Source organism: Hypomesus transpacificus, chromosome 19, assembly GCF_021917145.1.
Source record: "Hypomesus transpacificus isolate Combined female chromosome 19, fHypTra1, whole genome shotgun sequence".
In the NCBI taxonomy this organism is placed as follows: domain Eukaryota; kingdom Metazoa; phylum Chordata; class Actinopteri; order Osmeriformes; family Osmeridae; genus Hypomesus; species Hypomesus transpacificus.
The window spans coordinates 9,327,957-9,342,965 of record NC_061078.1 but is presented as its reverse complement, the minus strand read 5'-3'; the positions used below and the strand labels follow the sequence as shown (position 1 = coordinate 9,342,965).

Genomic DNA, 15,009 nt, shown 5'->3' with positions numbered 1-15,009 from the left:
CTTTTGTTATAGAATACAAGAGAAGAATGTCGGTTATCTGTGTAAATAACAGATGCACGAAATGCACCCCTTGCTAAATCTGACTAGGAAAGTGTTACATGCCTGAACATTGATCTGGTTACACACATTAGTCCCCTCAGTGTACAGTAAGAATCATTTGATGCTTGGATATGCAGAAGAGACATTAGAGGGGGGTGCATTTCATGGCAGGCTTGTTGTATTCCTTCTTGCCATGAAATGCACCCCTTGCTAACTCTGACTAGGAAAGTGGTACATGCCTGAAACTTACTCTGGTTACAGGTACTAGCCCCATCTTGTGAAATGCACACACTCACCAAACTCAATCATGTAATGGATGTTTGTTACCAAGCTTCTACAGAGCTAGATAACGACCCATTCATTTGAATCAGGTGTGTTGGAGCAGGGAAACATGTAAAACATGCAGGACAGGTGGTCCCTGAGGACAGGTTCGGGAACCACTAATGTAGGTAATCCCAAAATAGAAATTAAGCCTTTGTTCCACAAAAGTATAATTTTTTATGTAAATAAACCCACCTGACAATGATTTAGGACAAAACCATAAGCAGTTTATTGAATAGCCATATTCAACTAAATTAAATTGAAACGAATCACGTTAGAGGGCAGGTAGGGAAGGGTTAGAAAAAGACGGGGCATCCTTGTCAGACCACACCCTCAGAGAATGGACAGATGGAGGTAGCCTAGATTAAAGGAAAACATATTGTTCATAAACCTGCATGTGATGTCGAGTCGGCCTATGAAGCTAAGGTCCATGTCAATATGGAACTTTGGAAAACACTGTCAATTAGGCCTAATCCACAACACTAAATAACGCATTAAACAATTGTCGTCTTAATGTAACAGACAAGAAAAAGTATTTATATAGATAAATGAGTCCCTTGTTACTATGGAAAACCCTGTTGAATCTTCCACTGCGTTATATGTTCCATTTAAGAGGTGAATTCGAAGTGCAGCAGTTAAACTCCGCTTCTGAGTGCACGCACGCTCCCGCGGCCAGGGGATGCAATTACTGGCGGGGATAACTGCCTTGCCACGACACCTGTCACAACGTCGTTAGAATAAGCTTCAAAGGGGGTTCTTAATGAATGAATGCAATGAGTCGGCTAAATGCCTGAAAATATCACTAGAAGGGGAAAAACTTAAGGGACGTTTAAGTCAAAGAGGTTAGGACTTTTTTTTAACCGGATTGCCCAATTTATTCGTTTTGATTCAACTATTAGGCTGTTATATATCCTATCACCATTCCCTCTGGCAGGGGAAATGAGAAGATAACTGTTTCATTCTACTCTTAGTATTTTTTTGTTGTAAATGAACAGCAACAAATGTATTCTTTTAAATGTATGTAATCATTATAAATAATAAGTATGCATTTTCATATAAAATATACAGAAATATCAGTTGTAAAAAAACGGACCCATCTGCAACCAAGAAATGCACACCCCACAATTTCCCCAGAAATTGTACCCTCTCTAGTTTAATCACAAACGGTCTGAACAAATAGGATGTAGGCCTATAAATGATGAAACACAGACATGCTAGATTAGAACCATTAGGTAGATTAGAACCATTGGTGGAAGCTACAGTAGGGTTACATGTAGGTTCTGTTGAAAGCTATTTCTTTTTTGATGTCACTAGATGCACTAGACCCCGTATAAAACGGCCACGGAGTAGTTGCAGCACCTTGCCCAGCAAAGGGAAAGCCCTAGAGTCAGACCTGGGAGCGGAGTTCGCCGGCGAGTGTCTGGTGGCCAAGCCTTGACCCATGGGGCTACAGATGGGACTAATTGATGAAGCATCATAAACATGTCACCATAGCTAATGTCTTTTCTCTTTTGTCAGTATTTTATATTGTTAGTTCAAACTGTTTTTGTAGCTGTGGAAACAAGGCAAGACATCCAGTGTACATACACATGACAACGAGTCCTTTGTCATTTAATTCCATTATGATTATTGTACATTATGTCCTTGTTCCTTCCAATACAATTTATGGCCTGGGATGAAGCTGATATATAGTACGCATAACAATTAATCAGAGATTCAAAGCTACACTGTTCAAGGCTCAAAAATGTCCTTGGCTGTGTGTGATTAATACTGAGAATGTTAACAAAAGGCATTGCATTCAAATGTTGCAATTGCTTTGGAGCCCCAAAGGTCTTAGTTTAAGGTGGAACCCTATGCTGCTTGGTTAGTTCTCGACTAAAGTCCGTGAAACAGATGTTGGCATTTTTTATATCTGAATTACACACAGCATTAGACACATTGCCAGGAGAATATTGGCATCCCTTAATTAAACCTCGAGACCTGTGATATGAAGTAATTAAATTAGAAAATCTGCCTGAGGAGAAATGTATGAAATATAATGTTCCCTTCTTTGATCTGTACCTTTTCTGTCAATGCAGAATACAGAAAAATGATAGTTTGAGATTAGACAAAGCTGTACTGATGAATTGTACACTTGTACAAGTTGGCCAACAAACACAAGCGAATCAGTCAATTTTAAGGTTTTCCAACCTGTACACAAATTTGATAAATTGGAGGGAACTTCCTGTAATGGATATAAGGGAACAGTAAGGGGCACTGTGTCTCTTAGGCTACAATAAGCCTCATGCCTGGAATTGCTTGAGCAGAAATGGACTTAATGTGATGAATTGCGCTCACAGAGGACTGTGATAGAGATTTTAATAATCTGTTGGATGGCTTTCCCTCAGAAGTGGAGAGAGCTGGTCTCATTCATGTTTCATTATATCCCATTATCTGCAGTTCAAAAGGTAGTCATCAATAGTTTAAATGCCATTCAGGTTTTACAATATTATGATCATGCTTTTCACAACTTTGTGCTAACTAAATAAACAATTGAAAATGTGCTACTTAAACTCAATTGTGAGTTAAAATATTATGCATTTTGGAAACATATACTTCTACACCTTATGATACAATTAACCAGCACATTCTGCAATAGTTTGACTTCATGTGATAAAATTATTTATTGACAACCTAAAGTTACCCCTGCAATAGCAGTTTACAAAATAACATATACACAATGGCTTTGTTGATCTGCATCAACTGAATGAATTCCTTTCCACAATCAAGTAGATAGCATTTGAATGTGGGCAAAGACTGACCCTTCTTGTTGAATATAACTGACAGTGGAATGTTTGCACAACTTTTACCATGGGATTAACTTCCCCTTAGGCTATGAATATATAGAAGCTACAGAAGCCAATGAATAACGGACACTTCTCAAGCAAAATGTTTCCCCTTAGAGCAGGAAAGTGTGGGCCTGAGGGGCCTTCCACACAATATTTAAATGACAATTCTGTTGTCATGAAAGGTCAAAGTAAAATTTGACTTGAGATCAAAATAGGCAATTTTAGGCAATTCTGAGACAAAAGCTATGATTCAAGTAGAAGAGGCACTGGGCCTGCCCAACACCTGACATGAGAGTTGAAATCTGCGACTGCCTATACTGTAGCACCAAGTTATTTTTGCAGCACAGTTTCCATACACCAAATGTTTTTTTAACAAGCCAGTATTGTTGAATAACTCATTCAAAAAGCGAACATTATTTTTTTTTTTATCTATCCATCTGCACTACACTAAAGCAACTGTTACGTAATGTTATATCTGTAAATAATCAACAAAGCTGTATGTTATTGGAGGATTTATAAATGAGGATTTCCAGACTTGCACCCACCTTTTTGTTCCCAAGTCTGTTTTGGATATACTGCAGTGTCAGCTGCTATCAATAGAAAGTGTTGTCTGAACAATCTTTCCTTGTTATAAGCTAATAAACTAAAGTGAATACCGTAAAAAGTATTGGATGCTAAAATCAGTACCCTGGTCAAATCCCATGCTGCTATGGTATGAGCCAGACCTAAATTAAAACACCAATTGCTAGCTGCACGATTTTTCCTCTTTCAAACTCTGGTCAGTAAGTAAAGAAACTGCAAGAGAGAGTCTGTGAGGGTTGTACGGCAATGACGGTTCGGAACTGAGATAATACATTAAATACAACATGTATAGTGGTGACAGGCAGTGTCTCCTCCTTCTCTGGGATGGATTATTGGTTTTGGTTGCATCCCTGCTCCGAGCATTGATTCTTATTGGAAAACAGTGCGAGTGTCTTACTATCCTACTATGATGTACACAAATCTCAGAGTTCATTTTCACTTACTGATTTCAGAAAAACTAACCTGAGAGGACATTTAGAAATAGTCTGTAAATGCTGAAATTAATGTCAATAAACATTCAGCACACTATCAATTAATCTTAACTATTACCTGTTAAAGCGTAAAAAAATACTTGGTTTATTGTGCAGAAAAGATTATAGATAGGGCCCCTAAAATAAAGTGTGAGCTTGATTCACCTTCCAGATAACAAATGCTAAATGTGTGGTGCCCAGAACCTTAGTTGTGTGTGTGCGTGTGTGTGTCCATATGTCCCCATTCACATACAATGCATGTGCATAGAGGGCTATGTGTTCACATCTGGAGGGCTATGTGGACATGTCTCTCAGAATCTCAGCGACGTGATGTGCGTTCGTTGCCACGGGAACGCTGGCTGCAGGTTCTGCAGCACTGCACCCGAACAGTGGGGAGGTTACAGTGGCCAAGCCACTGAAGGGTCTGACAGAACCGGAATGTGAGCCGGTCCCGAACACACATCACTCCTACAGGAGAGTGAAAAAGAAACAGAGAGAAGACAGAGAATTAATAAAAAGGAAAAGTCTGTTGCCATAGTGCAGAAAATTAACAGGGATATACATTTTGCTTACACTTATGGCATTTTTCACAATACTTTGACCTATCCCATAAAATAAAGTAACCATCTTATTTCAGAACATTGGTGTTTGAAAACACACATTTTCAATACCTATGATAAAACAGGGATCCAATTAGATTGACCTGTACAGAGTCTGCAGGCTTAACCTAATATAATACTAGGCAGCACAACCTTACCCAGAGCCCAACTCCATCACAGTCAAAGCCTTCGAGATTAAATTACTGTTTCTTGGCTGAGATATGGGTGAAGCTATTCTTATAACTGGAACCATCCAGAATCCTGAGCTGACTCGGGTGAATTAGGTTTTGCTTGGCAGTTACATTTTGTGTATTGTTAACTTAAGCTCACTATGGACTGTAGCCTGGTTAGTCTACTGCACTTCATTTATTTTTTGTGGAAAATATTAGTGCTGTCAAACGATTAAAATATTTAATCGCATTAATGTCATAGTTAACTTGCGATTAATCGCACATTTTTATATATTCAAAATTGCCATTGATTTCTTTTTGTCCTATTATTTTTTCTCATTTTGATGCTCTTATCAACATAGAAAAGTGGATCGGATTGCTTAGTGCAAACATTGCAATCGCAGGGCTCTCAAGTGTCACGCATTGAGAGTGACAGTCACTCATTTTGGTCTTTAGTCACGCCCTCCCGCCACACATTGTATTTCTCACGCAGAAAAAAAATATATATAATATGTTTATTATGCCGCAGCACCCAACCAAAATTCCTCTGGCCGCCCTACTTCAGTTCTTAGTCGAGCCTGCCACTTATCAGCCAATCAAAAAAAAGAAAGGGTCCATACAATAGCCAATCGGAAAATAGCACCATTGTATCTGGGTAAGATTTAATGCAACAACCAATTGAAAAAAAGCATATCCTGTAATTTTTCGTGATTCTGCGACGTCTTCCGAAAGTTTTGTTCACCTACAAAGCAAACCGCTGGAGCTCGAGCATCACTTTGAGCAAAGTCATGATCTCCTGTTTTACAGCATGTTACAACAAATTAACAACTTGTTTGACACAAACATTGACTGCTGTTAAAAAAAAAATCACAGATAATTAGCATCAGTTTTTCATGAGTCTCTTAACCAACAGTTTTACAGCCTGTTCACTGACAACACCTGCTCAGAACAAGTAGTTCATAGATGTAGCCGGTGTATATCGGTGAAACTTACTCCTCAGGTACGTAACTAAAACGCCACCCGCATCTTCTAATATCCAGCTTTTCGTTGGCGTAGTTGGTAGTGGCGGCGCTTGAGATGCCTGAGGTGTCAGGATCAAACCCAGTGCGGGACGTAAAGAGGCCCAGTTCCTAGGACTTTTAAAATAATGTAATGTTTTATTATTATATCCTGGCCACGGATGTATCAAGCATTGCTGCCTTTCAAAGATGTCAGGTAAAAAGCAATTCATTCATTAATTTTGACCCCTCGACGGGGGGGGGGGGGAGGAAGAGAGAGAATGTCACTCTTGCCTGTCTTCAAAACTTGAGAACCCTGCAATCGCCTGGCTTTGACGAGGGTGCGGAGAATTCGCATCAGCTATTTGCTTGGCCATGAAGTGGTATTTCAGACTGGACGTGCTGCGATGATAGCTCAGTTCACAACGACAAAACACAAAGATCGCTTTGCTCCTGTCAATGGAACCATTTGGCAAAAAAGTAAATGTTCCATTCAGGAATTTTTTTGGCATCCATTTTGGTGTCTCGTGCTCGCTATCCACTCAAAACATTAGCCTACTAGCTACTCAGCTCGCAAGCACAAACAAGTGTGTGCGGCGTGCCTGTTGTTTTGTTTCAGGTATAGCTAGATCCGGTGTGGTGTTGTAGTTTTTCTAACGACAGTAGTTGCTGCAACAGAATGTGAAAAAAAACGAAAAAGTTTGCTTGGCCAAAAATAACGATAATCTTGCGATAAAAAAATGTACGCCATTAAAATGGGTTTGCGTTAACGCCGTTAATAGCGCGTTAAACTGACAGCACTAGAAAATATATATTGTTCTACTTTCTGTCAGCGAAGGGTTCACCTTTCAGGGATTTTTTTAAGATCAAGACTGCTATCAAGAAAGAAAAATGGAGAATTGTGTCCCTAGGTGATGTTTTAATGATGCCAGACACCTTTAAGCCATTTATAATTAGACAGGCAAAGGTTTGGATTTAAGAATGTACAGGACCTGACAGAGCAGATATACTCAGTTCTACAAAAGCTTTTGTTTTTATATTTTGAATCCACCAACCAACATGTTAATTTCTGTGGAATTTCAAGATATAAATGACAGTATTGCACAAATAGCAAAGTTTCCAAACATTAATATGCATGAGAGAAGTAAATCGTCAATCAGTCCAGTATGCATTCTTCCAATAGAACATCATTAATTTGCCAGTCTTTTGTCTCCACACAGCCACCAATTCATCCTCTGCCTCAAAAGGTCTGCTGTCAGGACCCACCATGTTTTTTCCCCGGAAGGCCAGAGAATGATGACATCAGAAGGGTCAGAGTTCACAGCTGCAAGAGTCGCACAGAATTTCCTGTAAGATGACAGGGACCCACTCCAACCCCTCGACCTCCTTTAAACGCACAAAACCTTACCAAGGCTCACACACAACAGTGAACAACAAAGAATAGAATGACTTCCTCTGTCGCAAAGCTCTTTTCCCCACTCATCAGAAAGGGCCACTACATCTGTTACCTTGGATATTTTAGCATCAGGGGGATATTCAAACCCATCTCGGGCTGATGTTCTCTGGCTTAACTCGTATCCCACACTGTTATTGGAAAAGTGATGGTTCTTCTTAGCAGAAATATTGTTAAAAAAGTTTAAAAAAAATGGCTAGACTGTCAGAGAAACAGCCTATGGTTGTGCGGAGAAGCTCACAATGGAAACTGAGGAGCTAAAAAGATGGATCAGTGATCCGAGCCATGCTCTGTCATTTCATCAACAGGAGCTGATTTTTAAATGTCTGACTAAAAAGGCATCTTTTTTGTATAAAGCAACTCTCAGATTGGCCGGTAGATGAGCTTTGGTGAAAGAATTCGAGCAGTTGCGACATGGCTGCCAGTCTGCCTGTCTTCCTGTCTGTCAGCATTGGTACGTCTCTCCCTAGGTATAGTCTCCCTAATGTAGCCCTCATTATTGGTCCACGGAAACTGCTTGTTACTGTCAACACTCTCTTCTCTCTCCAGGAGAGACAGAAGGGGAGGGAAAAGCATGAAGAAGAATAGGGTGGAGACAGAGACCGATAAATAAGAAAGGGAGGCCAGGGCAACAAAGGTGGGCACATTCAGTTGACGTTTGAAAAGAAGAGGTCCTATGCTCTATCCCCCTGACGCATGTGAACATGTCTGCCCCCATCCATACTCCCACCTAAATGTGGTAGCTCACAGTGTAAAGTAGCACAATATAAAATTCTTCATAATTCCTTGTGAAGCCATTTTTACTGTTTAAGAGTGAATTGTCCCTGTTGGAAACCAAATCAAACCCTTCTCAAATACGTTTGAGATCCGCTGGATAATGTACATATCCATCAACACTCCCAAAACTTCCCAGATCCCAGATAGGGATAACAGGTCATTTATCTCAGAATGTATTACCGTCATCCTTCTCCTCACCTCTCCCTTTAATTTGTTTTATTCATCTATTCAAATAGATCACAGAGAGCAACCAAGACACACAGAAAAAACAAGCCACCTCACCCACAAATATGTATTCTCTCTCACAACACGTGTATTTCATGTCCACGTGCATTTACAGATATTGTCTCAATACATGCTCTTTGTTTGAAGCTTTGGAACATGAAATCTATCCGGATACTGCCTCAATATTTTTCTGTGTCTCACCAACAACACCTGCTGTGTCTACAACTGGGATAAACATGGAGGGAGAATTAATGACTTCCCAGCAGGAAGGCTGTGCCACCTCAAATATCTCACTGTACAGACCCAACAGGTGTCCATGTGAGATAACACACGTCACAATTAGCTGAGCCATTAAACCAGCATTATTGATGGTGTATACTGGCTAGTTTTCGATTCTGCAAGCAATCTCTCACCTTTGTAGCCAAACAAAATGGATGTCATATTTCTGTGTACTTCCCCTCAGGTATACCAACCTAAAGTGTGAAAGTACAATGAAAGGCTTTGTGTTAAGTAATATTAAAGTGAGCACTGAGCGGGTGGGCTTTGATCTTCAGACAGTCATATTTTATTTATATAAAATATGTTATGTTGTAACATATTGTTTATATATATAAAATACGTTCTATTTGGCATGGCACATGCTTTGATCAAGAAAGATAATTGTGACCAGCGCTGGTCAAAGTACAATGTATAAAGGCAACTCACAATTTAACCAGAACTCGTTTCAAGCATTGACGTCATGAAATCATGACGAAACATCAAACAAACATCTATCAGTTGAATATTCTAGCAATTCCAGTGTTTCTATGATGCAAACAGGTTGAGGAACATCAGAGCGAAGGCAATGAAGATGCCAATTTCCTTACACGTGATGTCTTCCAAAGACTTGCAAAACAAACAACTACGCATGTGATAGTGGTGAATATCAAAGAAGATTTGATATTTTTTCAGGATTACTACTCAAATACAAGATGAGAGCTTATGGTCTAGAGCCAAAGCAATTTATTTTGGCAATATAAAAAATACAATTGCCACAGCAAATATCGTGGATCACTGACCTCTTGGACAAGAATCAGAATTCGGTTTATTTGCCGTGTATGTTACACAAACACATAATTTACTGTGGCAGGAAGGTGCAGACAATAAACATATACGGATCTTAAATTAAGTAAAAAAGTACAATAGTTAAACTAATTATAAGAACTAAACAATAAAAAAAATGAAAAAAAAGTGGCTTGTGCGTAGTGCATAGTTATTGTCAGTGGGAGTCCTTGGCCTTGTTGAAGAGACCAGTAGCAGATCGAAAAAAAACTGTTCTTATGGCATGAGGTCTTAGTTCTGATGGACCGCAGCCTTCTGCCAGAGGGGAGTAGCTGGAACAGGGAGTGACCAGGGAGGGAGGAGTCGGCCACAATCTTCCACGCTCGCCTCAGGGTCCTCGAGGTGTGCAGGTCCTCGAGTGTAGGCAACTAGAAATATCCACCTTGTGGTTTTATGCGAGTGCCAGCCAGTCAAGTTGAAAAAAATATGTAGTGTAGTCTATTTGGTTAGGGACATCCAAAAAAAGAGTTCATGTGCCTTCCCCTTCAATGATATTGTTAATAAATACTGAATAATTCATTTCTTATGGCCGTTCTTAACGAATGTTTGCACAAACGACTATGTTAATACGTGTACATGTACATGTATCATGTTTGTTGCTGTTTGTTATCTAGATTGCGCTGCATTACTGTATGCTGATCACTTGTCAAAGCTAATTAGCCAGGGTATAATTAGCAAATGAAAGGAAAAAACTGTACAGTCATACCTAGCCAGTTTTTCCTTTTCAATCACCAAGATTTTTTTTTTTACCTTTTGAAAACCAAAATCGAATCAGTACATCCAAGTGAACGTTTGTGCAGAACATGTAGAAATTCCTTAAGACGTTCCTGAGATATAGCGGTCACGAGAATGGGACCAACATACGTACAGACAGACAGACATTTGCAAAACAATGTCTCCGGCCATGGCTGTTGCCAGGGGAAAAAATCCGTTCAGTGACTCATGGATAAAAGAGTTATGGACTGTTTGTAAGGACATAGCATACATGTGTGCATGTCACAAAAGAGGACCTGGTAAAGTTCCCAAATAATACTTAAGTTAATTCTGACAAATGTATCTAATTTAGCAACTTAACGGTTAGACAGAAATGCACAGCCAGGGAGAACAGGCTTGACTTCTGTTGATTGAATGTATTTAATTAGCAGGGGTGTGACAGCCAAGGCAATTATCTACTCAGTAAACTGTTGTTGTAATTACACTCATTTGAATTCTAATGATGCTGCACACATGGGCTTTTTCACTATGCTGGTATTATCTTACTCTAACACAATGATGACAAATAAAATGTTTTAGCATAATGTTTTAGTGTTAAATAAACTAAGTGGAAGAAGATTAATGGATTTGAGATGGTCTTTGAATCTCCGTTCATATTTTGAGCTGTACCCAAACAGAATACATCTGTCCTACAGCTAAGAAGACTAAGAATGATTAATAGTTCAACTGACAACTCTGATTTGTTTTAGCTGTCATCCAATTCTCCACATCTCAGGACAACAAGTCAAATGAGCTTCAGCCTACCATCCACAGAAAACAAGCCCATTCTGCTTACTGGGTAAGCCATGAGCATGAGGATGCTCTGATGCTTTGATTTGATTTTACAGGAACCCATACTTTGGTATATACAGTATACTGCAATGCAACAATAACAGATCACAGCTATTCTGAGAATGGTGTGACCCTTGGACATTAACATTCACACATCTCATCTTGTGAAAGCAAAGAAATCAGAAATCTGCTACAGCCAACCATGAGTCACTCTCTCACTCTCTCACATTCATACTCACTTACTATCTTTCAAACTCAAAGCTTCAGATGCATTTCAATGAAGTATAAAAGAGGAGCCAAAAAAGGCATGATCATTTCACACTTCTTTAAGTCTAGAGGGTATGAAAGAAGTGCAAACATGACATTCCGACACAAACTACTTTGCTGTCAAGGGATAAGCTGTCACAGTTTAACTTGATTGGAATACATAATCTAAATTAATACTCCAAAGCTTCTGATATCGATATCATTGTGGATATTTGAGTATTGGAAGTATTGGAAATTGAACTTGTCTAAAAGATTCAGTGTAGGCCTAAATTAATTATGCTTGAATAATGATGAATGACCCTTGAAGTAAGGACACTTCTTTCATTCAAAGGGGAGGGTGAATTAAAACAGAAAGGATGAAAGGAAGAGGCAGACTTCAAAAAGGTTTCATACAGCTCTACACAGAATTTAGTGGACCTTATACTGTGGAAACTGTTGAGGGATAACATGATCTGAAACTATCTCTATTCTAAACTTCTACCTCAATCCTAAAGACTTGTCTCTCAACAATATCAGTTTGGTGCAAAACACTGTCGAGTAGGATTGAGAGTATGCAAACATATTGGATACTGCCTCCTCACCCTTTTCCATGCAGCATTTTATTCAATTGATAAACATAACTAAAATAGTTTTGGTTGAGTTTCTAAGTGTCTGACTTGGAAACAAGCAAGCAAGCTTTCTCTACTGGGGAGGAACTCCATGGAAAGGAAATGTTTGGATGGGTAGTGGTGGGCAGTATGCTTCAGTTACCTTGTGAGTTGGTGACTCATCAGACACCTCGCTGAAGTGAAAGGGGACATAGGGTGCATGGTGCTGTTAAAGCATTCAATCCCTGCCCGAGGATGTTTATGGCATTCAGGTTGACCCTGGACTGAACCACTCGGGCATTCAACACACACTCACACACCACAAATCGAGGAAAAATTGTGTGCTATGCCAACTGAATGCCATATTTGACTCATTTCTGCAACAAAACTAAAAACCAGAAGAGGGACAAACTTGAATAAATGTATGCAGACCCATCATCTCCACTTAGACAGACATATGGACACAAACACAAGTCTTTCAGAACATATAAGCAAACCTTTGTTTAAGTCAATGTAACACACTGTATGCCGTTTCAAAACAGCTTAGGATGAAAACAGTATGTATGACAGCACAAGGCTGTTCTCCAGATCACCACCATGTTCCTAAGTGACAAACACAATATTTCAACGTCTCAGTAGATGAGTACTCTGAATCCTTATTGAGTTAAAATGGTGGCTTGTTTGACTTGCCCTGCCTGCCTACCAATGCTAGCTAGCCAACATAAACTAGTATAGATGAAGCTATTTATGGTGATGTCAGGACTTTCCAGAACAAAAGACACACCATAATAACTCAAAGCAGTTACAGAATTTGGCCAGCTCTCCTAGCTATACAGTTGAAAAGAAGAGATGTTGTAGAAAACTAAACCTAACGTTAACCTCAAACTAGCTAGTAAAAAAAATGCATACTTTATTTTGTTCTAAAACACATGAATGTCTTCATGTAGTAATTAAAATAAATGTTTGTCATTTAAACCTTATAGGTAGGATAACTTATCTTATGGAGATGACTGCATACAGTACACTTACCGAACGTGATGTTTTCACACTCCTGGATATTACACTTTTGAGTGTTTTCTGGACAGGATTCATGGTCACACTGAGCATGCTCCTCCTCTTCCTCTGTGTCAGACTTCAAGTTGACACACTTGACTAGTCTCCGTTGCACACCACCGCCACAGGACGCAGAGCACTGCGGGCAAGGAGACACTTTAAAGACTCCCTCACACTCACACAGAGTTTCATTGACAGTGACATGTGATGTTTTTTTTTCCCATTTTAACCTTGTATCAGACAGTGATCAAATCCCTGGACCTCCATGCTTCAATCAAAACTGTAGACCGCTTTCAGTTAAGCCTTTGAGGTGAGCATGTGCAAGCAAACACACCCCACACCAGTATAACTTGGTTTAGAATGTGTCTCTGTGCGCGCAAATATGTGAGCACACGCAGATTGAGCATGTATTGAAGGAATGAAAAAGGTGTTTGTGTGTGTGTGGTGTTTATGTATGTATTTATGGTAGCCTCAAAGCATTTAGCATGTATGTGAGTACACAGTTTTATATTAATGTCTACTAATGTCTGCATTATGTGGATAAGTGTACATTTGAGCAGTATATGTGATTGTTGGTATGTCATGTTCAATGTGTGTGTGGGTGTGTACTGCGTACTACACTGGGGGCTTCTGAGGTCAGTTGCACTTTTGAGGATGGCACACAAAAGCACTGGAGGGGGCTACTGGCAGTACTGACTTATTTAATAATTAAATAGACTCATGATCAAAGGCATGTCAGCTCTTAAGCTGGAGAAATGTTTGAAGAGAGGCTTTAGAAAGAGATGGAGTTCAAGGGACATATGCCTCACGCAAGTCATGTCATTGCAGGTGGATAAATGATGCAAGATGAGGTTTGTGCATTTAACTTCATTACAGATAATTAAACTGAACAATGACTGTTCATATGATGAAGTGCAAAAGCTATTATCTTAGTACTTCATTTTAAAATTGTTTTGTGTACATTGTATACTGTGTGTCATGCAATACGTCATCCACCTGTCCGTACCTGTCCCCAGGAGCCAGTGACCCATTGGGCACAGACTTGGCTGTTACAAGCTTGGATGTTGCTGGGCAGAACATCCTCATCGCATTGTTCTTCCTCAGGACAGGTAACAAGGCGCTGCTGTTCCCCTCCCCCACACACCTCTGAGCACTGGCCATCCATAAACATACAAACCACACCGTACATATTACATACACTATTACATACACTATTTTAAGCCCAGGGCATTTTATGTCCCAGGGCATGAGGTTGCTTGTGAGGTATACTGAGGGCATCAGCCAAAAATTGTGATATAGGAAGAGTGTGGATGGAGGCAAGGTCCTGACCTGTCCCCAGGATGAGCTGTACCATTCCAAACAGGGCTGGGGGTTGCAGGGCAGGCGTGCAGTGGGCCTGGGGGAGACCGGTTGGCAGTGGAATGGTCGAAGAGGCCTCTGATCTCTTGTGTCAAAACACTGAACCTCACGCAAGGTCACCCCTCCACCACATTTCTTGGAACACTGGGATGAGGTATTCCACATTTTATATATATTTTGTTTACGTGTGTGTCTTCAGAGATTTTATGTATTTAGTTTAATGTAGAGATATTGTGGAAGTACTCTACTGCCTACAGTATGAAAAGGACATTTAAAATAAGGATCACACAAAATTCAGACATGGGACCCTACCTGGCTCCACTGGCCTGTCTTCCAGGCAGAGCAGGGACGCAAGTAGCAGCGACGGGCCGGCACAGGCTTCTTTGCTAGGTCACAGTCTGTGTCCTTACCAGAGCTGCAGACCACCATCCTCCATATAGCTCCCAGGCCACAACTGGTCGAGCACTGCAAAAATAATAGTAGTAGGAGTATATTAAACAATAGGCTTTAAGTTAAATTGATGGTAACCTGCTTTATGTAGTCCCTGAATCAAGATGATTGACACTGGCAAACTTTCTTTGTGTGCACTAAATTAAACAGCTCACTGTTTACTTTAATTAGAACTAGCTAATAAG

At 39.9% G+C, this 15,009-nt stretch overlaps 1 protein-coding gene across 5 annotated transcripts in view; it reads right to left on the bottom strand.

Moving 5' to 3' along the window:
* Positions 1 to 1,458: 1,458 nt before the first annotated feature.
* The window catches only part of LOC124481802 (A disintegrin and metalloproteinase with thrombospondin motifs 7), a 58,421-nt gene continuing 44,870 nt past the window's right edge, over positions 1,459 to 15,009 (bottom strand). For all 5 annotated transcript variants that reach the window (XM_047042044.1, XM_047042046.1, XM_047042045.1 and 2 more), the window contains 5 exons: positions 14,687 to 14,839; positions 14,345 to 14,518; positions 14,022 to 14,168; positions 12,992 to 13,154; positions 1,459 to 4,708 (listed from right to left, as the gene is read on the bottom strand). In XM_047042044.1, coding sequence (XP_046898000.1) covers positions 4,560 to 4,708; positions 12,992 to 13,154; positions 14,022 to 14,168; positions 14,345 to 14,518; positions 14,687 to 14,839 — 786 coding nt within the window. In that variant the 3' untranslated portion in view covers positions 1,459 to 4,559. The remainder of the gene's footprint in view (positions 4,709 to 12,991; positions 13,155 to 14,021; positions 14,169 to 14,344; positions 14,519 to 14,686; positions 14,840 to 15,009) is intronic.